The sequence below is a fragment of the Cyprinus carpio genome, chromosome B22 (assembly GCF_018340385.1).
Source record: "Cyprinus carpio isolate SPL01 chromosome B22, ASM1834038v1, whole genome shotgun sequence".
Taxonomy (NCBI): domain Eukaryota; kingdom Metazoa; phylum Chordata; class Actinopteri; order Cypriniformes; family Cyprinidae; genus Cyprinus; species Cyprinus carpio.
In genome coordinates, this window is record NC_056618.1 from 932,009 (window position 1) to 956,245 (window position 24,237).

General features: G+C 39.7%; 1 protein-coding gene across 1 annotated transcript; it reads left to right on the top strand.

The window, feature by feature from the left end:
• Positions 1–33: 33 nt before the first annotated feature.
• LOC122141448 (natural killer cell receptor 2B4-like) lies at positions 34–9,463 on the top strand. The gene is made up of 4 exons (XM_042748927.1): positions 34–46; positions 1,091–1,420; positions 8,567–8,869; positions 9,051–9,463. Exons 1-4 carry the CDS (start codon positions 34–36, stop codon positions 9,170–9,172), a joined length of 768 nt encoding a protein of 255 aa, XP_042604861.1. The 3' UTR covers positions 9,173–9,463.
• The last annotated feature ends 14,774 nt before the right edge of the window (positions 9,464–24,237 follow it).

Genomic DNA, 24,237 nt, shown 5'->3' on the forward strand with positions numbered 1-24,237 from the left:
TTAATAATCAGTGGTTTGATTTGAATTTTAAAAATGGCGCAATCTGGTGGGTTTCTAAAAAACAGCCGCTAACAGCATTATAGCATTACAGCACTGAGAGCTCAACCACCTCGGGTGGTTTTTTTTTAGTTAAAAGCTCCGACTTTACAAGTAAAGACTACAATGAAATGCCAGAGATCTCATTATGAACAAACATTTCTCAAATCTCACAGGCAGCCAAATTTCAACTTTTATTTTGGTTCAACTGAATTAATCAGATTTACAGGCTGCTGGTCTCATTAACATTCACTGTTTTATTCTTGCACCAACACTGTGTCAGTTTGAGTCAGGTTCAACCTGCTGTGGTCTGATTTATCTTCATCTAATGTGGTCTGATGGACAAACAGCTCCTGCAGTAGCGTGTCTATTATTAGATGAATGCAGTCAGTGTATCTGTCAGTCTGTGACTGAAGCGTTTCTTCATTTTCTCTCCTGCTTATATGAACCAAACATTCAGACTTCTGTTCTATATAAAACATATTTACAGTAAAATAAAATGAATCCAACAGTCAATTAAGAGTCAGAAGTCAAACAAGATATTATCATGCAACATTGATGAACTACACAGAATGACATCTGATCATCTCACAACACTATTTACAAATATCTAAATTAAAATCCATGACTTCACCCTTCTGCTATTAGTTTTCGGACCAGAATTCATTAGAAAATATAATAATTATAGTACGTCATTTGCATGACTTCCTGTGTTAAAGGAAATGGTCGTGTGAGAATAAACTGTGACAGAGGTTCAGTTTTGTTGAGGAAAGACCACAAACACACACACACAGCATCAGTTCAGACGTGTTTCAGACATTATAAGAGTTACTAGGATTCAAGTGAACTGATGAAGAAAATGTTTCTCAAATTAGTTTTGTTCAGTGTGTGGCGTCTGCTTGGTGAGTTTGAAATGTGTTTTTATGACTTCAGTTGCTTCTGTTCTACCATGTTTGTCAGATTAGTTTTGTTCAGTGTGTAAAAAAAAACTGAGTTGCTTCTGTTCTACCATAAGTGATTTTTAAGATTTAATCTGTGACAAACTCTTCTTCAGGTGTGTTTGGTGATACAGATGCAGTGGAGTCAGTGTCAGTGCTGGAGGGAGATTCAGTCACTCTACACTCTGGTCTTACTGACATGATGGATGAAGATGTGATTCTGTGGAGGTTTGGATCTGAAAACACTTTAATAGCTGAAATCGATGTAATGGCCGACAGCAGCATGACTGTATATGATGATGTTCTTGATGAGAGATTCAGAGACAGACTGAAGCTGGATCATCAAACTGGATCTCTGATCATCACAAACACCAGAACTGAACACACTGGACTCTATCAACTACAGAGCAACAGTGTGTGTCAGAGATTCAGTCTTGCTGTCTATGGTGAGTTAAATATTTGTTTCACCTTTTTATTTACCTGTAAATTAAAGGTAATTTATTTTACATTTATTTTGATAATTAAATGATAAAATAACTAAATCATTTCAATTAAACATCAGTTTCGTCTTTGTTACTTGTCCATGTGTAATAATATTTTATAAATGTGGAGAGAGAAGTGAAGATCGCTGTGATATATAATACACTCATTGACTGACTGATGCTGCAATAAACACTTCCTGATCTAGTCACGTTTGTCTCATGTTTTCAGCTCGTCTGCCAGTTCCCAATATTACCAGAGACTGTTCTTCTTCATCATCTTCATCATCATCATCATCATCATCAGCAGCAGCAGCAGCAGCATCATCATCACAGCAGAATTGTTCATTGGTGTGTTCAGTGGTGAATGTGGGTCATGTGACTCTCTCCTGGTACAAAGGAAACAGTTTATTGTCCAGCATCAGTGTGTCTGATCTCAGCATCAGTCTCTCTCTACCTCTGGAGGTGGAGTGTCTGGATAAAAACAGCTACATCTGTGTGATCAACAATCACATAAGCAACCAGACCACACATCTGAACATCACTCAACTCTGTCAACCATGTTCAGGTATGACAGGCTGAAATGTGTTGGGGATGGGGGGGGGGGTGATTTTCCATACAATGAAGTTCATAGTTATTTGACATAAAGTCCAAATAAGTCACACATGTGCTTCACATTTATGATTTATGAATCATTTTGTTGATTTTACAAAGACTGATAACTTAAGAATGAGTTTTTGTCATCATTTACTCATGTCTTTCTAAACAATTTTTTTTTTCTTGTAACACAAAAGGAAGTTTTGAAAATATATTTCTTGATATAGGCTGTTTTTTTTTATTACAATTTTTGAGTCCCTAATCTTTCAGTTTCTATTGGTCAACACAAGTCTCTCTCTCTCTCTCTCTCTCTCTCTCTCCTTTATAATTATTACTATTAATTCATTCATTATTTCTTTTTTTTTTCAGAAGTGCATAGATGTGATACTATCGAGCCTGTGATCCGATTGGTCGTCACTGCTCTGATGGGCGTGGCTTCTGCAGCTGCTGCTGTTCTTCTGGTCAATGACGTCAGATCTGCTAGAGGCTGAAACGAGAAAACAGAACAGATATCATAAATATTCTGACATATTCTGGAATCCTGATATTTAAAGATTAAAATATCTGTGGTCTAGATACTATAAACTAGATCATATAAATGTTCATTACCTGAATGAATCTTTTCAATATGGTTGGCTCCATCTGGTGGCTAGAGTTATGAATATACTTCTATATTTGAAGGGTTCATTTGCAAAAACAGATCATTCTGTTTTTATCAATTTTCAAAAAATTATATTTTTCATTGTGCATTCCAATGAAGCTCAATCAAACTACAGCTGGGTTATTTTGATTAGAAAAAAAATACAGCTAACTAAAACAACAAAACACAATAAAAACATGATGATATAATAAAAAAAAAAAAACATGATTTTTTGGAAAATGGAGTTATCTGTTTTTTTTTTTTTTGTTTTTTTTTTTTTTTTTTGCAAAAAAACTGTTAATTTGTTTTATTCTGTAGTGACATCAATTTCATATTTGTTTGTTAATCATTTTTTGTAATATGTTTGTTTGTTATTTTCTTCATTTATGTTTTGTTGCTTTGAGATTTTAATTTTGTTTGTACGCAGAAACACTGCAAATGCTTGCAAAATATGAATGTAAAAATATTAGTCATCAATATCAGAGAGAGATCAATGATTCAAATGCAGGTCTATATTTTTATCTAAGGTAGTGACATGATAACAACAAACTATGAGATTTAGACTGAACAATTACTCAGTTGGTCTGTATGAACTGATGTTTGAAGTGCATTAAGTATTATTATCTAATCCTTAAATTATGACATGAGATACCTGACAAATTTCTGGATTCAATCAATATACTTCTGTTGTCAAAACAAGTGAAAGCCATCTTCCTCAGAAGAGTGACAGAAGCAGTGACTCACATCATTGTTTTTATTGTATTTATCTTTATTTATCAAATGTGTGTACGCGGTTACACACGATCCTAGTACAATTTGGTAGATTCCACACTTTGCATTAATTGTTTTTTCACACTTGTCACACACACATCTGTGCAAACGAACTGTTGATAAATGAAGGCCCTTTTCTTTTCCACAGCAAACTCATAATTATATCTTCAGAGGTGGAGAATATTGTATTTATTCCAGTTTATATGAAAAGTTCATATACAGAGTAAACCCTTTTCACTGAAAGTCCTTTTAAGATTATATATGAAAAGGTTTATGTAGCGTGGATTTGATGCTGAAGTCAGTGGATGTATAGTTCATTTATAGCCTAAGTTTAGCTTTAAAGTTCTGGTGCTTTTATTTAGGCTTCAAAATTCATCAAAGTTACATTATTTTGTGAAGATTATCTTGATGGACAAAAAGTGTTAGTTTCATGAAATATGATTGAAAACAAAAGTTTATATTTTGCAATAATCCAAAAGCCTATGGAAAAATCCCATTGGGTTTTTGTTGAGGGACCAATCCGCCTACAGAGTGATGTAACAGTATATAACAGTAACATCAGTGTTTAGATTATCAGAATTATTTCATTATTATCTCTCTCTATCACTGACACTGACACTGCATCAGCAAGAAACAGAAACTGTTACTCAGACTTGCTGCAACTATTCAGACCTTCACTGGTTAAAAACATTATGTCAAGACTAGAAAGATATTTAATGGAAAACATCCACAAAATAATATGTTCATAAAATCATGTGAGTTAGCATCTGAGTTCAGTGAATCCACAACTACATTTATATTTACTAATTTAACAGATACTTTTTTCCAACGTGACATACAAACAAAGTGAATCCTTTTAATGAGACAATAACACTTTCTAGAAAACCACACAATAAAAGGAATATTTAATAGTGGATAATAGTTTTATTATTCATAAAAAAATAATAAAACAAAATAAAATAAATACAGTGAAGGCTGTCCTAGCTGCCAAATATTTTGCACATAATGGTTGAGCTAACAAGTCTTTGGTGAGTTTTAGAGAGGAAGTATTGTTGAACACATGGGGGATGATCTGATTCAGTCTTCAGTCTGGAGGAAGTCAGCAGATAGTTCACAGATCACAGTCAATAGCTTGTTCAACTATTTTATTCAATATTTAAATTTGACTGAAAATATATCATCATTGAACTGATGATGTTTCACACACTGGTGTTTTGGTGTTTGTGCTGTTGCCATCTGGTTGGTAAGTTACAGACTTTTTATTCATTTATTTATTTTACAGTTGCAAGTTATTTTTTGTGGAGCTCTTATGAATTTAAACCCACCATCAATAAACAATGCAGTCTGTACAAATACTAGAGATTGTAATAAATAAACATCTAATCGAACTTATGCTCGCTTGGCTGTTTCCTTGATTTTAACGAGTGTTGTCATGATCAATTTTTAAAAGTACATTTGAGTGTAAAAGTTGTCAATTTAGTAAGAAGTTCAGCGCTAGTAAGAGTTAGTGTGACATGTTTAAGATGTGAAGGCACCATTATAGTGTAGGGCACTAGGACCTTGGTTCATTTTAAATTTCTTTAAGTACAGCCATTGAAACAGCTTTGAACATGATTTTACATGGGGAAATCTGAACTGTCACATGTGGACATCAAAATTTAGCTTACAGTAATGGTGACAATCAACGAAACAAAAGACTCATGCCGCAGTGCATGCTGGGTACCAGCATAAACTCAGCAATAGCACCCAGCAGGTATTAATGCATGGATGTGATTTGAGCAGATGAAGTCACTGAGCGAAAATGATGAAAAAAAGAGAAGCTAGTTCTGAGAAAACATTGTGCAGCACATATGTTTCCAGTCTTCACCTGATCTGCTGAGTGTACTTTCACGAAGCAACCGAAGACGAAACTCTTCCACAAACACTTGACTCAGCAGCAGCTCTTGTGTCTACTGGCCTCACTGAGATCAGGAGCTAGAAAAACTTTATCATGTCACCTCAGTTAAAGTTATCCAATTCATTAATGTGTTAGTTTAACTACAACACAACTATTCTAGTTAGATTTCTGCTGCAGGCTACATGTAATGTGCAGTAGAGGCCAGGATCTAATAACAGCAGGATTTTATTAATAAATAAAGATGGTAGTCTAAGAAATAACAATAATTCAAGACAAAGGTAAATGAACCCAAGAGCTTGTGTAAAAGAAGTGACTAATGAATAAAACACAGGGCTATAAATAGAAGAGATTAGAAAGAAACAAAACTAGACACAGATGAAGGGGAAATCAAAAGCCACGGAAACCTAACAATATAGAAATGAAAGAAATCAAAACTAAACCACAGGAATAGAGAAAACTGAAACAACAGAACTAAAGGAGCATCTTTTGGTACTTCTTTCTTCCTAACACTCTGTCTTCGGTTGCAGACTCTGCTTTACTCTCCACAGCTTCATTTTGAGCATGTGCTTGACAGTGTGGCTATTATTCCATGTTTGTGGTTAATGTATGTTAGTGTGCATGTCCTGAGGTGTGAAGTGTGTGTGTGTGTGTTTTTGTGATTATTGTGTGTGATTTGTGTGATTTAAAGGATTTCAATTATTTTACTTCCTCTATATGAGAAACAGTTTTATTGTGAAATAAATCTATGAATGCTACACTCTTAAAAAAATAATGCTCCAAAATGTTGCTTTTGCAGTGATTTCATTGAAGAACCCTTTTTGGTTCCCCCCAAAAATTTCAGTGAACAGATCTTAAATGAAACATGTTGAACACAATTTAAATTTTTGCTTGAATGTGAGATGTTAATATCATTTATTATGTGTATATTCAATATGAGATTGATATTCAGCTGCATATGCATCTCTATATATCCGTGCAGATTATTTGTCAATCTGTCAATGTCAAAGATACAAACAAATTAATTATTTTTAAAATGAAGGCATTGCAATGTTATTGTACAGTTATCCATTGTAGGGAAGTCAGGCTGCAGTTTGTGTGAAATCTGTTCTGTTTGACTTTTCTTTCTTATTCCTGACATTCATCAGAGGTAAACTGCTTCTTAAATAAGAACAAATGTAGGGCGGGGCTTAATTTTGTTCATGAGGAGGTAATTGGATGGTTGTGGTTTGCTATTGGACAATTTTATGTGAGTGACAAGTTGCCCCGCCCTTGTGCCAGTAAACACATCATCAGAGAAGAGATGTAGCTGTTAGAGGGAAGACAAGTTATTTTGATTAAAGATTGTGAGGGCACATGAATTAAATAATAATAATAATAATAATAATAATAATAATAATAATAATAATAATAATAATAATAATAATAATAATAATAATAATGTTGTGCATGGTTAAATTTTGATTTTGTGCTGGCTTTAATGGGAAATAATTCAGATTTATCTACATATATAAAAATTTAGACTGGAAGCTTTGGACAATGCTTGACAGGCTAAATTAACTTAATTGAGATATTTGCATTTTTATATGGCAAAACAAAGCATTGCTCTCCATCTACAGTGGACAAAAATAATGAATATTCATTAAAATTTCATTTTTAATGCCATCCAATCTTTTAATTTCCCCCTGCTATTTATATTTTGTTACATTACTATCTGCAGCAACCCCACAAATACAAAAGTAAAAATATTTGTCACAATATTTATTACATACTGAAAAGACCCCTGATCAAAAGCGACTATATGGTGTACACTGGGGGCATCTTGGTCGCCAAAACGTGGAATGTTCATCAATATTTCATTTAATTGGCATCCATTTTATATCTTTTTGCCAATTACGCAGTTTCTCAATTTATGTTAAGTTGCGTTGCACATTTTCACTTTGCATTGTTTAATTGTCTTCAGAAACACAAATGTAGAAATATTTGTCATGCCAATAAAATGCAATGAAGTTTAAACTGAGAACTGAGTAGCACCTTACTTCACCTTTAACTATGTTTTGTGTTCTTTTGAAACACTTGAATCAGTGTTTCTGCCACACTGACCTCTGAATTAATGTGCTTTTATTTAAAGGAGGCGTTCACCCAAAAATCATCTTTCCCTCATATTGTTTGAAGTCTGTATGACTTTTTAATTATTTTATGTAAAACAAACAACAATTTCAGGCAGAATTACAGACTCAGTCGATATTCACTATCATCAGTGGGAGAAAATAAATAAATAAAAATCTGTAAACCACATGAGATGTGAGCACAATAAAAAATATGTCTGTCTAGTGCATGTTTACATGGAAAAACAATGGAAAAATAGAGGAGTGGAATGGAAAAACACATTTTGTGTGAATTTAGTATTTCTAAAATGTGTTTTCTGACCATTATTTCTCAATCTTAGGCTGCTTAAAAGCGGTACAGGAAACACTGCTTACATGTATAAAACAGAAGTTAAATCTTTGGTGGCAGATGGGGCAGCAATGCTTTTGGCTGCAGGTGCCACCAGCTCCGCCCCTGCCTCCTTTCTTCTGTACATGAGTGAATGTATGTTCTGAAAACCCCTCACTGTGCACTTACTGCCTCTAGTGGTGACAGCCCAAACAATTCACATCTAAAGATCACAAACTACAGCTGATTTCAGGATTTATAAACAAGAGAAATCTTAATCTGTGTTAAATCTGTTTGTTCATCAGGTGTGTTTAGTGAGTCAGTGTCAGCGATGGAGGGAGATTCTGTCACTCTGAACATAGATGATACTCAAATACGTGAAGATGATTATATACTGTGGAAATTTGGAGCTGAAAAATCTATTATAGCTCAAATCAGAAGAGATTTTGGAGTTTTTAACACATTTAATGGTCCTGATGAGAGATTCAGAGACAGACTGAAGCTGGACAAACAAACTGTATCTCTGACCATCACAAACATCACAACTCAACACGCTGGAGATTATAAACTAGAGATTCATAGAGCGAAACTGTCATCAAAAACATTCAGTGTTTCTGTCTATGGTGAGAAAAGATCATTTGTCTTTCAAATATTTGTTTTTTTTATTTTTTACATAATGATATCTTATAGTTAAAGATGACACAGACTCATTGTGAACACACTCAACATTGTTGATCAGTTTGGTCCAGATTTGTTTATTGTCTCATGATTTCAGCTCGTCTGCCTGTTCCTAACATTACCAGAGATTGTTCATCATCATCATCATCATCATCATCATCATCATCATCATATTGTTCATTGTTGTGTTCAGTGGTGAATGTGGGTCATGTGACTCTCTCCTGGTACAAAGGAAACAGTTTATTGTCCAGCATCAGTGTGTCTGATCTCAGCATCAGTCTCTCTCTACCTCTGGAGGTGGAATATCAGGATAAAAACAGCTACAGCTGTGTGCTCAACAATCCCATCAGCAACCAGACCACACATCTGAACATCACTCAACTCTGTCAACCATGTGCAGGTAGCAAATATATTTTGCAAATATATCTCTTGATATAGGCTATATGTTTTTATTAAAATTTTTGAGTCCCTAAATCAATTTTATCAATGCTCTCTCTCTCTCTCTCTCTCTCTCTCTCTCTCTCTCTCTCTCTCTCTCTCTCTTTATAATTATTACTATTAATAATTACTTTTTATCTCAGAAGTCCAGTGTTGTGATACAGCTGAAGCTGTGATGCGATTGGTCGTCACTGCTCTGATGGGCGTGGCTGCTGCAGCTGCTGCTGTTCTTCTGCTCAATGACGTCAGATCTTCTAGAGGTTAATAGAGGAAAACAGAACAGATATCATAAATATTCTGATATATTCTGGAATCTTGATCTTTAAAGATGAAAATATCTGTAGTCTAATTGTTTAATGACAGTGAAACAAAGCTTTGCTTTCCAGTGCCTCTGAACTAGATCATATAACTGTTCATTAACTGAATGAATCTTTTCAGTATGGTGTATGTTGGTTCCATCTGGTGGCTAGAATTATGAATATTCTTCTATATTTGAAGAGTTCATCTGCAAAAAGATAACTCAGTTTTTATAAATTTTCCATTTATATTTCTCATTGTGCATCAAATTGCAGTTCGGTTATTTTAAGTAAAAAAAAAAAAAAAAAAAAAAAAAAAACTAACTAAAACAATAAAAACACATATATAAAAACATGATTTTTGAATCTGTTTTTTTTTTTTTTTTTTTTGCAATTAAACTCTTCATTTGTTTTATTCTATAGTGACAGAATTCCATATTTCAGAATTCCATGTACTGATCAATTTCATATGTGTTTATTACTTTTTGTAATATGTTTGTTTGTTATTTTCTTTATTTATGTTTTGTTGCTTTGAGATTTTAGTTTTGTTTTCATGCAGAAACACTGCAAATGCTTGCAAAATATGAATGTAAAAAATATTTGTGATACTAACAAAGATTCGTAGAGAGAGAGAGATCAGTGATTCATATACAGGTCTATATTTTTATCTATACTTTGATTCAGATCGGGACTTCAGAGTGTGTATTGACATTTTTTATTTCTGTTTCTGATTTTTTTTTTTTAAACAGTAGGTTACAAAACATCAAACCATTAAGGCAGTACAGTTACAAAAAAAAAAAACAAAAAAAAAACTTTTTTTACAATTTTTTTTTTTTATTGCATGTGAAATTTAGCCAGCAGGAAGTTATATTTTTCTATATTCTATTTTGAGTACTCAGAAGAATCAAAACAATCCAAAGAAAACATATTTAAAACAGAAAGAAAAGTCACTTACTAAATTAAGGCTGGATGAGCATTAAATAATAATAATAATAATAAAAATGTTCTGACCAAGTCAAGTCTAGTCTGCTTTATTGTCAATTCTTCCACATGTACAGTACATACATACAGAGAATCGAAATTGCGTTACTCTCAGACCCCCGGTGCATACAGATAACACTAACAGTAGAGCCTAAAAATCTAGATCAAATATAAAATATAAGATAAAACTATACAATAAGGGAACGTAAAAAAGACATAATAGAAAAAAAATAAAAATAAAAATATGGTTAAATAAAAGCAGCGCAAGGCACATGGCAGATAGAGTGCAAACCAGTGAACAAACAGTGCAGATAAAAAGATTTTTAGTGCATAAAAAATAGCTTATTCAGTCTGATTAAAGTGACAAATGGCTCAAGAGCAGTTATTTTATTTAAACTGACTGATGAGGTGGTAGAATGACGTCAGTTCCATGGTGAATGAGGTAGTGAGCAGACCAATTCTGCACAAAGTGACTGATGCATATCATCGTATGTTAGAGGGAGGGGGGGGTGGAAGGACCTGGAGATGTGGGATCTGGGGGGGGGGGGTTCATAGTTAGTTTCCTGGGGCAGAAGAGGGACGGGGGGGGTAAGTTCGGGAGCGAGTTCAGCTTCCTGACACCCTGATGAATGAAGCTGTCCTTCAGTCTGCTGGTCCTGGCCTGGAGACTCCACAGTCTCCTCCCTGATGGCAGCAGACTGAAGAAGCTGTGTGAAGGGTGAGTGGGATCACTTGCGATGCAGAGGGCTTTGCGACTGAGACGGGTTCTATAAATTTCCTGGAGGGAGGGGAGAGAGACACCAATGATCTTCTCAGCTGCTCTCACTATGCGTTGCAGAGTCTTCCGGCAGGACGCGTTGCAGGCGCCATACCACACAGTGATGCAGCTCGTCAGAATGCTCTCGATGGTGCCTCTGTAGAAGGTGTACATGATGAGGGGTGGGGCTCTGGCTCTCCTCAGTTTGCGGAGGAAGTAGAGACGCTGCTGTGATTTCTTGGCCAGTGCTGCGGTGTTTTTCAGTCCAGGAGAGGTCCTCTGTGATGTGCACACCCAGGAACTTGGTGCTGCTCACTCTCTCAACAGTCGCACCGTTGATGGTCAGAGGAACATGCTGAGTGTGCACTCTCCTGAAGTCAACAACAATCTCCTTCGTCTTCTCCAAGTTCAGAGAGAGATTGTTGTCACTGCACCACCCGGCCAGGCGGCTCACCTCGCTCCTGTAGTTTGTCTCATCTCTGTTGCTAATGAGACCCACCACAGTCGTGTCATCCGCAAACTTAATGAAGAGGTTGAGAGTTGTGTGACGGTGTGCAGTCGTGTGGTCAGCAGAGTGAAGAGGAGGGGGCTCAGCACACATCCTTGGGGGCCCCAGTGTTCAGTGTAATGGTGCTGGATGTGTTGCTGTCGACCCGTACTGCCTGAGGTCTTCCAGTCTGAAAGTCCAACAGCCAGTGTTGCACAGCGAAGTGTTGAGCCTCAGCTCGACCAGTTTGTCAATGAGCTGTTGAGGGATGATTGTGGAGACGGCTTCTTCAGGACTGGAATGATGGTGGTAGCTTTGAAGCATGTGGGGACAACAGTCTGAGTCTAAGTGAGATGTTGAAAATGTCTGTTAAGACATCAGTGAGTTCTGCTGCTGCTTCCGCTGACAGTACACGTCCAGGAATGTTGTCAGGACCCGGAGCTTTGCGTGCATTGATCCTGCTGAAGGATCTCCTCACGCTGCCTGGGGTCAGCGTCATCACCTGGTCACTAGGAGGAGGTGGAGTCTTCTGTGCAGTGGAGCTGTTTTGTGCCTCAAAGCGAGCGAAGAAGCGAAGTGTGTTCAGCTAGTTCAGCAGAGAGATGTTGCTGTCACAGGTCCGCTGTGGGGGCTTGTAGTCCGTAATGGTCTGTATCCCCTGCCACAGGCTCAGAGTGTCTCTGCTGTCGCTGAATTGATGGGCTATCCTCCTGGAGTACTGTCTCTTAGCCTATCTGATGCCGCGGGATAGGTTGGCCCTGGCTCTTCTCAGGCCCACCTCATCTCCAGCTCTGAAGGCAGCGTTTTGCGTCTTCAGGAGTCTGTAGATCTCCCCTGTCATCCACGGCTTCTGGTTGGCCCGGACAGTGATGGTTTTTGTGACTGTTACATCCTCAATACACTTGGTGATGTAGGCAGTGACAGTCTCCAAGTACTCCTGGAGGTCAGTGGTGTTATTGTAAGTGGCAGCCTGCTTAAACGTATTCCAGTCAGTTATAAACAACATTAAAATCGTTGTTTGCATGTTTTATATATGTATCACCGTTTTTACATTGTGTAAAGACATCTACACCATTCTCTTGGAAGATAATACAAATTCACAGAAGGTAACATACATGAACAATAATATACACACCTTATTTAATTTAATAATCAGTGGTTTGATTTGAATTTTAAAAATGGCACCATCTGGTGGGTTTCTAAAGAACAGCCGCTAACAGCATTACAGCACTGAGAGCTCAACCGACTCAGAGTGGAGAGAGTTTTTTCTTTTTTTTTTTAGTTAAAAGCTCAGACTTTAAAACCAAAGACTACAGTGAAATGCCAGAGATCTTCTTATGAACAAACATTTCTCAAATCTCACAGGCAGCCAAATTTCAACTTTTATTTTGGTTCAACTGAATTAATCAGATTTACTGGCTGCTGGTCTCATTAACATTCACTGTTTTATTCTTGCACCAACACTGTGTCAGTTTGAGTCAGGTTCAACCTGCTGTGGTCTGATTTATCTTCATCTAATGTGGTCTGATGGACAAACAGCTCCTGCAGTAGCGTGTCTATTATTAGATGAATGCGGTCAGTGTATCTGTCAGTCTGTGAATGTGGTCAGTGAGTGTCAGTAGTTTATGGCTGAAACATTTCTTTATTTTCTTCCTGTTTATATGAACCAACCATTCTGTGTGGTCAGTGAGTGTCAGTAGTTTATGAAGAGTCAGAAGTCAAACAAGATATTATCATGCAACATTGATGAACGACACAGATTGACATCTGATCATCTCACAACATTATTTACAAATATCTAAGTAAAAAAAAAAATCATGACTTAAGCACTTCACTCTTCTGCTATTAGTTTTCGGACCAGAATAAATTAGAAAACATAATAATTATAATAAGTCATTTGCATGACTTCCTGTGTTAAAGGAAATGGTCGTGTGAGAATAAACTGTGACAGAGGTTCAGTTTTGTTGAGAAGAAAGACAACAAACACACACACAGCATCAGTTCAGACGTGTTTCAGACATTATAAGAGTTACTAGGATTCAAGTGAACTGATGAAGAAAATGTTTCTCAAATTAGTTTTGTTCAGTGTGTGGCGTCTGCTTGGTGAGTTTGAAATGTGTTTTTATGACTTCAGTTGCTCCTGTACTACCATGTTATAAAAAAAGGTTAAATGATGTAATGCATCAAGTGATTTTTAAGATTTAATCTGTGTCTCTGTTCTTCAGGTGTGTTTGGTGATACGGTTACAGTGGAGTCAGTGTCAGTGCTGGAGGGAGATTCAGTCACTCTAGACTCTGATCTCACTAAAATGATGGATGAAGATGTGATTCTGTGGAGGTTTGGATCTGAAAACACTTTAATAGCTGAAATTAATGTAATGGGCGGCAGCATCACTGTATATGATGATGTTACTGACGGGAGATTCAGAGACAGACTGAAGGTGGATCATCAAACTGGATCTCTGATCATCACAGACACCAGAACTGAACACACTGGACTCTATCAACTACAGAGCAACAGTGTGAGCAAGAGATTCAGTCTCACTGTCTATGGTGAGTTTACATTTACATTTACATTTACATTTAATCATTTAGCAGACGCTTTTATCCAAAGCGACTTACAAATGAGAACAACAGAAGCAATCAGATCAACAAGAGAACAACAACAACGGTATACAAGTGCTATGACAAGTCTCAGTTAGTCTAGTACAGAACACGTAGCCAGGGTTTTTTTTTTTTATAAGAATATGATAGACAAGAAAAAGAAAATGTAAGTACTAGTATTAGTTGGTTAAGTGCAGGCAAAAAAGATGAGTCTTTAGATGTTTTTTTGATAATGAGTATAGACTCAGCTGTTCGAATTGAGACCGGGAGGTCATTCCACCAGCTGGGCGCAGTCCAGGAAAAAGTCTGTAAGAGTGTTTTTGAACCTCTTTGGGATGGCACCACAAGGCATCTTTCACTTGCAGAGCACAAACTTCTGGAGGGCGCATAAGATTGAACTAATGAGCTTAGGTATGTTGGCGCCGTGCCAGTGGTTGTCTTGTAGGCAAGCATCAGTACCTTGAATTTGATGCGAGCGGCTACTGGTAGCCAGTGTAACCTGATGAGGAGAGGAGTAACATGAGCTGTTTTTGGCTCATTGAGGACAACCCTCGCTGCTGCATTCTGGATCAGCTGCAGAGGCTTGATAGTACATGTACGCCAGGAGAGAATAACAATAGTCCAGTCTGGAGAGAACAAGAGCCTGGACAAGAAGTTGGGTGGCTTGCTCTGACAGGAAGGGTCTAATCTTCCTAATGTTGTATAAGGCAAACCTGCAGGACCGGGTCATTGTAGCAATATGGTCTGTGAAGCTTAACTGATGATCCGTCACAACTTCTAGGTTTCTGGCTGTCCTGGAAGGAGTTATGGTTGACGAACCCAACTGTATAGAGAAGTTGTGATGAAACGATGGGGTTAGCTGGAACCACCAGCAGTTCAGTCTTAGTAAGGTTGAGCTGAAGGTGATGGTCATTCATCCAGCTAGAAATGTCACTCAGACAGGCTGAAATGCGAGCAACTACCGTCGGGTCATCTGGTTGGAATGAGAAGTAGAGTTGAGTGTAATCAGCGTAGCAGTGATAGGAAAAGCCATGCTTCTGAATGACAGGCCCTAATGACGTCATGTAGATGGAGAAGAGACACCATGAAGGATCTATCAGAAAGGTAGGAGTTAAGCCACTGGAGTGCGATTCCAGAGATGCCCATCTTTCTGAGCGTGGACAGGAGAATCTGGTGATTAACGGTGTCAAAAGCAGCAGACAGGTCCAGCAAAATGAGTACTGAGGATTTTGAAGCTGCTCTTGCCAGTCGCAGGGCTTCAGTAACCGAGAGCAGGGCAGTCTCAGTTGAGTGGCCGCTTTTGAAGCCAGATTGGTTGCTGTCCAGGAGGTTGTTCTGTACAAGAAACATAGAGAGCTGGTTGAACACAGCTCGTTCAAGTGTCTTTGCAATGAATGGAAGAAGGGATACCAGTCTGTAGTTTTTTTAGAAGTGCTGGATTTAGAGATGGTTTCTCTTCAGCAGTGGGTTTACCCGGGCCTGCTTAAATGCTGAGGGGAAATGTTCCAGAGTGAAGAGAGGAGTTGATAATGTGAGTAAGTGAAGGTATGACTGAAGAAGAAATCGCTTGAAGGAGGTGAGTGGGGATCGGATCCAGTGGGCAAGTAGTAGGATGACTGGACAGAATAAGTTTGGAAACGTCCATCTCCGAGAGTTAAATATTGGTTTCACCTTTTTATTTAACTGTAAATTAAAGGTAATTTATTTTACATTTATTTTGATAATTAAATAATGAAATAACCAAATCATTTCAATTAAACATCAGTTTCTGTAATAATATTTTATAAATTTGGAGAGAGTGAAGAAAAGTGAAGTTAAAAGTGAAGAAGAGAGATCGCTGTCATATAATACACTCATCCTGATGCTGCAATAAACACTTCCTGATCTAGTCACGTTTGTCTCATGTTTTCAGCTCATCTGTCTGTTCTTAATATTACATCAGACTGTTCTTCATCATCATCATCATCATCCTCATCTCAGCAGAATTGTTCATTGGTGTGTTCAGTGTTGAATGTGGGTCATGTGACTCTCTCCTGGTACAAAGGACACAGTTTATTGTCCAGCATCAGTGTGTCTGATCTCAGCATCTCTCTCTCTCTACCTCTGGAGGTGGAATATCAGGATAAAAACAGCTACAGCTGTGTGCTCAACAATCCCATCAGCAACCAGACCACACATCTGGACATCACTCAACTCTGTAGCAACCAGACCACACATCTGAACATCACTCAACTCCGTAGCAACCAGACCACACATCTGGACATCACTCAACTCCGTAGCAACCAGACCACACATCTGAACATCACTCAACTCCGTAGAAACCAGACCACACATCTGAACATCACTCAACTCCGTAGCAACCAGACCACACATCTGGACATCACTCAACTCCGTAGCAACCAGACCACACACCTGGACATCACTCAACTCTGTAGCAACCAGACCACACATCTGAACATCACTCAACTCCGTAGCAACCAGACCACACACATCTGGACATCACTCAACTCCGTAGCAACCAGACCACACATCTTGAACATCACTCAACTCCGTAGAAAACCAGACCACACATCTGAACATCACTCAACTCCGTAGCAACCAGACCACACATCTGGACATCACTCAACTCCGTAGCAACCAGACCACACACCTGGACATCACTCAACTCCGTAGCAACCAGACCACACACCTGGACATCACTCAACTCCGTAGCAACCAGACCACACACCTGGACATCACTCAACTCCGTAGCAACCAGACCACACACCTGGACGTCACTCAAATCCGTAGCAACCAGACCACACACCTGGACGTCACTCAACTCCGTAGCAACCAGACCACACACCTGGACATCACTCAACTCCGTAGCAACCAGACCACACACCTGGACGTCACTCAACTCCGTAGCAACCAGACCACACACCTGGACATCACTCAACTCCGTAGCAACCAGACCACACACCTGGACATCACTCAACTCCATTCAACAATCACATCACATCTGGACATCACTCAACTCTGTAGCAACCAGACCACACATCTGGACATCACTCAACTCTGTCACACATGTGCAGGTATGACAGGCTGAAATATGTGGGGTGGGGGCTCAACTCTGTAGCAACCAGACCACACATCTGGACATCACTCAACTCTGTCAAAGTCACACATGTGCAGCAGCGCTGATATAATTCACATTTATGAATCATTTTTGTTGATTTTACAAAGACTGATAACTTAAGATGCCAGAAAGAAAGAGTTTTTGTCATCATTTACTCATGTCTTTCTAAACAATGTTTTTTTTTTTCTTGGTAACACAAAGGAAGGTTTTGCAAATATATTTCTTGATATGGGGCTGTATGTTTTTTTATTACAATTTTTGAGTCCCTAAATCAATTTTTATCATTGCTCTCTCTGTTTTCTCTCTCTCTCTCTCTCTCGCTCTCTCTCTCTCTCTTTCTCTCCTTCTTAATTATTACTATTAATTCATTCATTATTTCTTTTTTTTTTCAGAAGTGCATAGATGTGATACTATCGAGCCTGTGATCCGATTGGTCGTCACTGCTCTGATGGGCGTGGCTTCTGCAGCTGCTTGTTGTTCTTCTGGTCAATGACGTCAGATCTGCTAGAGGCTGAAACGCTGTAAAAAAAAAATATATTGGCAACTGTGGTTGGCAGGATTATTTTATGAGATGATGCGGTGACGTCACCGTATGGGAACACCTCTCGGTGTGACGAATGTCTAAAGCCCTATACCATCTCGCCAATCCTATTGGCCAAATAGCGCTTGGCACGCCCTACGCATGCGTACGCATCGTATACCCGAGTGCCGCGCGCTATTTCGCTCAGATTTCATGAACTGAAGAAGAAGAATGCTATCAGGTATGGAACGGGCCGGGACCGCAGCATCTCGTTCCCTATTCAGGGAACTGTGGTTACATACGTAACCGAGATGTTCCCTTTCATAGGTCACTTCGATGCTTCGGTGACGTCACCGTATGGGAACCCTATACCATAACGCCTGACATACCTGATAGCTGGGATCCAAGGAAGCATCTGCTCAAGCGGAGAGAACCCGGGAGCCAGGAGCCATCCTCCACATCCAGACTGTAAAACTTGATAAAAGTGCTCGGTGAGGACCATCCTGCCGCAGCACAGATATCAGTCATAGAAGATCCACCGAAGACAGCCTGTGAAGAAGCAACTGCTCTCGTGGAATGAGCTCTAACTCCTAAAGGCGAAGCGAGATCGACTGCGCGCCTCATAGGCTTAAAGATATTGCCTCCACCAAACCAATGGGACATGCGTTGCTTTGTGACAGCATGGCCCTCTATTTTTGTGTCCAAAACAGACAAACAGCTGGTCGTACTCACGCCATGGGGCTGTTCGATCGACATAAGTCTTGAGCGCTCTGACAGGGCAAAGACTCAGATCTCCTGACCCCGCCTCAGCAGGGGGTAAAGCCTCCAAGACCACTTGCTGAAAGTGAAAAGGATTCGAAGTGACCTTAGGGACATAATTAGGCCTCGGTCCGCAGCAATGGCCTTGGTCGCAACAGCGCAAAGTCCATGCACGAGGGCGAAACAGAAAGAGCCTGTAAGTCCCCAACTCTCTTGAGGGAGGATAAAGCCACAAGAAGAACTGTCTTTAAGGTCAGGATTTTATCCGGTATAGTTTCCAAGGGCTCAAACGGATGTCCTGATAGACCTTGCAACACAATGGATAAATCCCATGAAGGAACTAGCACAGGGTGGAAAGGCCTCAGCCGTCGTGCACCCTGTAAAAAACGAGAGACCAGCGGATGACGGACCACTGAAGCACCATCTATATATACGTGGTTAGCTGAAATGGCTGCCACGTAAACTTTCAGAGTTGCTGGCGTTACTCCATCAAAGAAACGGTCTTGAAGGAACTCCAGTACTGAAGCCACTGGGCAGTAAACCGGATCCATATTACGAAATCCACACCAGGCCGTAAACAGCTTCCATTTGAAAGCATATAAGCGTCTCGTAGATGCTGCTCTAGAATTCATTATAGTCTCGGAGGTTTTCAGCAGAAAGACCGGGACATATTAACTCACTCAGCTCAGAGGCCACGCCCACAGTTTCCACAGATCTGGCCTTGGGTGCCAAATCATCCCTCGTGCTTGCGATAGTAAGTCCTGTCTGAGGGGAATCTCCCATGGAGAGCCCGCTACCAGACTGACCAGATCCGCAAACCACAGCTGTGTGGGCCACCACGGAGCCACCAGCAGCAGCTGCTCCACTCTGTCCAGCCGTATCCTGGATAACACCGCCGGAATTAGACGAATTGGGGGAAAAGCATACAAGCTGGTCCTGGGCCAATCATGAGCTAATGCATCCAAGCCTAGGGGCGATGGTGGGCATAGGGAGAAAAACAGCGGGCAATGCGTAGTCGTGCTCGACGCGAATAAGTCCACTCTCACCTCTCCCAAATATCTGCCATAAAAGGCTCACCGTTTGGGGGTGCAATCTCCATTCCCCCTGCTCTAGAGTCTGTCTGGATAGCAGATCCGCTCCGAAGTTCAAACGTCCGGGGACATGAACCGCTTCGGATCGACAGAAATCTGTTCTGAGACCAAAGAAGAATATTCCTCGCCAGCCTTAGAACGGCCCACTGCCCGACCAGTATGTTTGGTAGCGCGTAGCGCCAAATCTGTTGCTCGCCGCAGCTCTTTCACAGCCTCGGGTGTGATACCCTCCCCCTTGTCGAGGTCCTTTAAGAGCTCCGCTTGGTAGGCTGGAGGACCACCATAGAGTGGAGCGATGCGGCCGCCTGGCCAGCAGCCATGTAGGATTCCCGACGAGGCTAGACGTGACTCGACACGCCTTTGAAGGAAGAAGGGGGCGAGACTTCCATGCCGTGGCCGAATTAGGCGCGAGATGTTCGGCGAGAGTCTCTTCCACCGGAGGCATCAACTGCATAGCCACGATTCGCCATGTCAGAAATGGTGGCGAAATCCGCAGCCGCAGCGTTCGTAATGCACGCCGAGTAAGGCTGTTTCCAGGACCTCGAAACCTCTTGGTGGAGGTTCAGGAAAAAAGGCAAGGGCATACGGGGCTGCGCAGGAGTACGACTAGTTAGGAAACGGTCGTCCAGCTTCGATGAAGGTTGGGCCCTCGGGCCTTCTCAACCTCCCAATCCAGTCCCAGCTACCCACCGAGCGAGAAAAAACCACGTCCAAGTCGCAGCAGTGCTGTAGGAGGGGGAAACATGCTTCTCCTGTCCGCTAGGAGGGAGAGGGCTGTCAGCATCGGCCATGAAGTCCTCAGACTCTCGAGGGCCGCGGTGGATAAGACGTCGTCGTCATACTGCCACAACCGAAGGAGATAGCATCGTATGCCTCCGGGGTGGGCTGTAAACCCTCATCCGAGAAAACGACGGGTTCGACAAAGCTAGTTTCCTGCAATCATTTCGGGTAGGGGAGAGCGAGCGACGTGGAGAAAACTCCAGCGCAGCGTTGTCGTCGTCGTTAATTTAGGTCGCACATGTCTCCCCAAGCCATCGCCTTGTGGGTGCCTCGGCAGCCGCAGAAGCGACACGGCGGGGGTTGGACGCGGCGGTGACCTTAGAAAATACTTCTACCCTCGAGCGCAGTACTTTAAGCCGCAGGCTATCACAATGGGGGCAAGAAGAAAGGCCACTAAGCGCAGTCTGTGCGGGATGTAAGCGCCCAGCACACTACGCACCTTTCATGAGTGGTCTCCCTTCGTGATGAACCTGGTACACGGTTTCCTTGCACTTCCGAAAACTCATCGCGTCCGCGAGAGAGGAGTTAGCACTGCTCGAATAAAACCGCTAAGATTGCGAGATGATCCCGGGGCACAGATGATTCTCTTTCCTGAAGGAAATGAAATCTGAGCGAAATAGCGCAACGGCACTCGGGTATACGATGCGTACGCATGCGTAGGGCGGTGCCAAGTGCTATTTGGCCAATAGGATTGGCGAGATGGTATAGGGCTTCAGACATTCGTCACACCGAGAGGTGTTCCCATACGGTGACGTCACCGCAGCATCGAAGTGACCTATGAAAGGGAACAGAACAGATATCATAAATATTCTGACATATTCTGGAATCCTGATATTTAAAGATTAAAATATCTGTGGTCTAGATACTATAAACTAGATCATATAAATGTTCATTACCTGAATGAATCTTTTCAATATGGTTGGCTCCATCTGGTGGCTAGAGTTATGAATATACTTCTATATTTGAAGGGTTCATTTGCAAAAACAGATCATTCTGTTTTCTATCAATTTTCAAAACTTATATTTTTCATTGTGCATTCCAATGAAGCTCAATCAAACTACAGCTGGGTTATTTTGATTAGAAAAAAAATACAGCTAACTAAAACAACAAAACAATAAAAACATGATGACATAATAAAAAAAAACATGATTTTTGGAAACTTTTTAAAAATGGAGTTCTAGTTATCTGTTTTTTTGCAAAATAAACTGTTAATTTGTTTTATCCTGTAGTGACATCAATTTCATATTTGTTTGTTAATCCACTTTTTTTGTTAATATGTTTGTTTGTTATTTTCTTCATTTATATTTTGTTGCTTTGAGATTTTTAATTTTGTTTGTACGCAGAAACACTGCAAATGCTTGCAAAATATGAATTTAAAAATATTAGTCATCATATCAGAGAGAGATCAATGATTCAAATGCAGGTCTATATTTTTATCTAAGGTAGTTGACAAGATGATAACAACAAAACTATGAAATTTAGACTGAACAATTACTCAGTTGGTCTGTATGAACTGATGTTTTGAAGTGCATTAAGTATTATTATCTAATCCTTAAATTATGACATGACATTACCCTGACAATTTTTTGGATTCAAATCAATGGTACTTCTGTTGTCCCAAAACAAGTGAAAGCCATCTTCCTAGAAAACGAAGAGTGACAGAAGCAGTGACTCACCTCATGTCTTTATGTATTTATCTTATATTTATCAAATGTTTGTGCACACGGTTCGGTTACACACAATCCTAGTACAATTTGGTAGATCCCCACTTTGCATTAATCGTTTTTACCACACTTGTCACACACACATCTGTGCAAACACACTGTGATAAATGAGGGCCCTTTTCTTTTCCACAGCAAACTCCTAATTACTCTTCAGAGGTGGAGAATATTGTATTTATTTTCAGTTTATATGGAAAAGGTCATGTAGCGTGGATTAAAATTCATCTACAGAGTAAATCCTTTTCACTGAAAGTGTTTAAAAAATAATCCAGTTTATATGAAAAGGTTTATGTAGCGTTCCAGTGCTGAAGTCCGGGATGTATAGTTCATTTATCGCCAAGTTGAGCTTTAAAGTTCTGGGGCTTTATTTAGGTTCTTTCATCATAGTTACATTATTTTCAACGATGATCTTGATGGACAAAACATGTTAGTTACATGCAAATATTCTCCCCCCGCTTGCAACAAAGATATTTGCAATAATCCAAAAGCCTATGGAAAAAGCCCATTGGGTTTTTTGCATGAGCCCCCGATCCCAGCCTTTACCAGATTGGACGTACAAAACAGTAAATTTAGTTTTCTGCCAGCCGGGTGCCCCAACCCTGATACACGGCGAACCCGGACGTGCCTGCATGGAAAACCTCAATCCACACCTGCCTTTTTAAGTTAGCCTGAGGACCTTAATTAGTTGCTTCAGGTGTGTTGATGCTTAGGGTTAAACTGACGCTTGCAGGACAGTAGCCACCAGGGCCATCAAGGGTAGAGTATCAGAATCTCTCTCTATCACTGGACACCGACACTGCATCAGCAAACACTGGAGAAGAAACAGAAACTTTTACTCAGACTTGCTGCAAAAACTTCAGACCTTCACTAGTTTAAAAACATTAGGTCAAGACTAGAAATAGATATTTAATGGAAAACATCCACAAAAATAATATGTTCATAAAATCATGTGAGTTAGCATCTGAGTTCAGTGAATCCACAACTACATTTATATTTACTAATGTAACAGATACTTTTTTCCAATGTGACATACTAAACAAAGTGGAATCCTTGTAATGAGATAGTAACAATTTCTAGAAAACCACACAATAAAATGAATATTTCCATAGTGGATAATAGTTTTATTATTTATAAAAAAACATAAAATTAAAATATAAATAAAATAAAACATTGATGGCTGTCCTAGCTCGCCAAATATTTTGCACATAATGGTTTGACCTAAAAAGTCTTTGGCTGAGTTTTAGGACAGGAAGTGGTGTTTGAACACATGGGGCATGGTCTGATTCAGTCTTCAGTTCGGAGGAAGTCAGCAGATAGTTCACAGATCACAGTCAATAGCTTGTTCTCTACACAACTTTATTTCAAATTATTAAATTTGACTGAAAATATGTCATATCATTGAAACTGATGATGTTTCACACACTGGTGTTTTTGCTGTTGTGCTGTTGCCATCTGGTCGTGGTAAGTTACTTTTTATTCATTTATTTATTTTACAGTTTGCCAGTTATTTTTTGTGGAGCTCTTATGAAATTAAAACCCCACCATCAATAAATAAATAATGCAGTCAGTACAAATACAGAGATTGTAATAAATAAAACATCTAATAGAACTGTATGCTCGCTTGGCTGTTTCCTTGATTTTAATGCAGTGTTGTCATGATAAAATTTTTACCCGTACATTTTGAGTGTTAAAAGTTGTTCAATTTAGTAAGAAGCGTTCAGCGCAGCCTAGTAAGAGTAGTGTGACATGGTTTAAGATTGTGATACCCGGCACCATTATAGTGTAGGGCACCTAGGACCTTGCTCGTCATTTTAACTGTCTTTACGTACAAAGGCCAATGAAACAGCTTTGAACATGATTTTACATGGGGGGAAATCTGAACTGGATCACATGTGGACATCAAAAATTTAGCTTTACACGTTAATGGTGACAATCAAACGTAAACAAAAGACTCATGCTGCAGTGGCATGCTGGGTACCCAGCCATAAAATCAACAATAGCACCCAGCAGGATATTAATGCCATGGATGTGATTTGAGACAGATGAAGTCACTGAGGCGAAAAAAGAAAATGATGAAAAAAGAGAAGCTAGATTCTGAAAAAACATTGTTGCAGCACCATATGTTCCAGTCTTCATCCTGATTGCTTGAGTGGTTGTACTTTACTTCAGAAGCCAGCCGGAAAGACAAAACTATTCCACCAAAACACATGGACATCT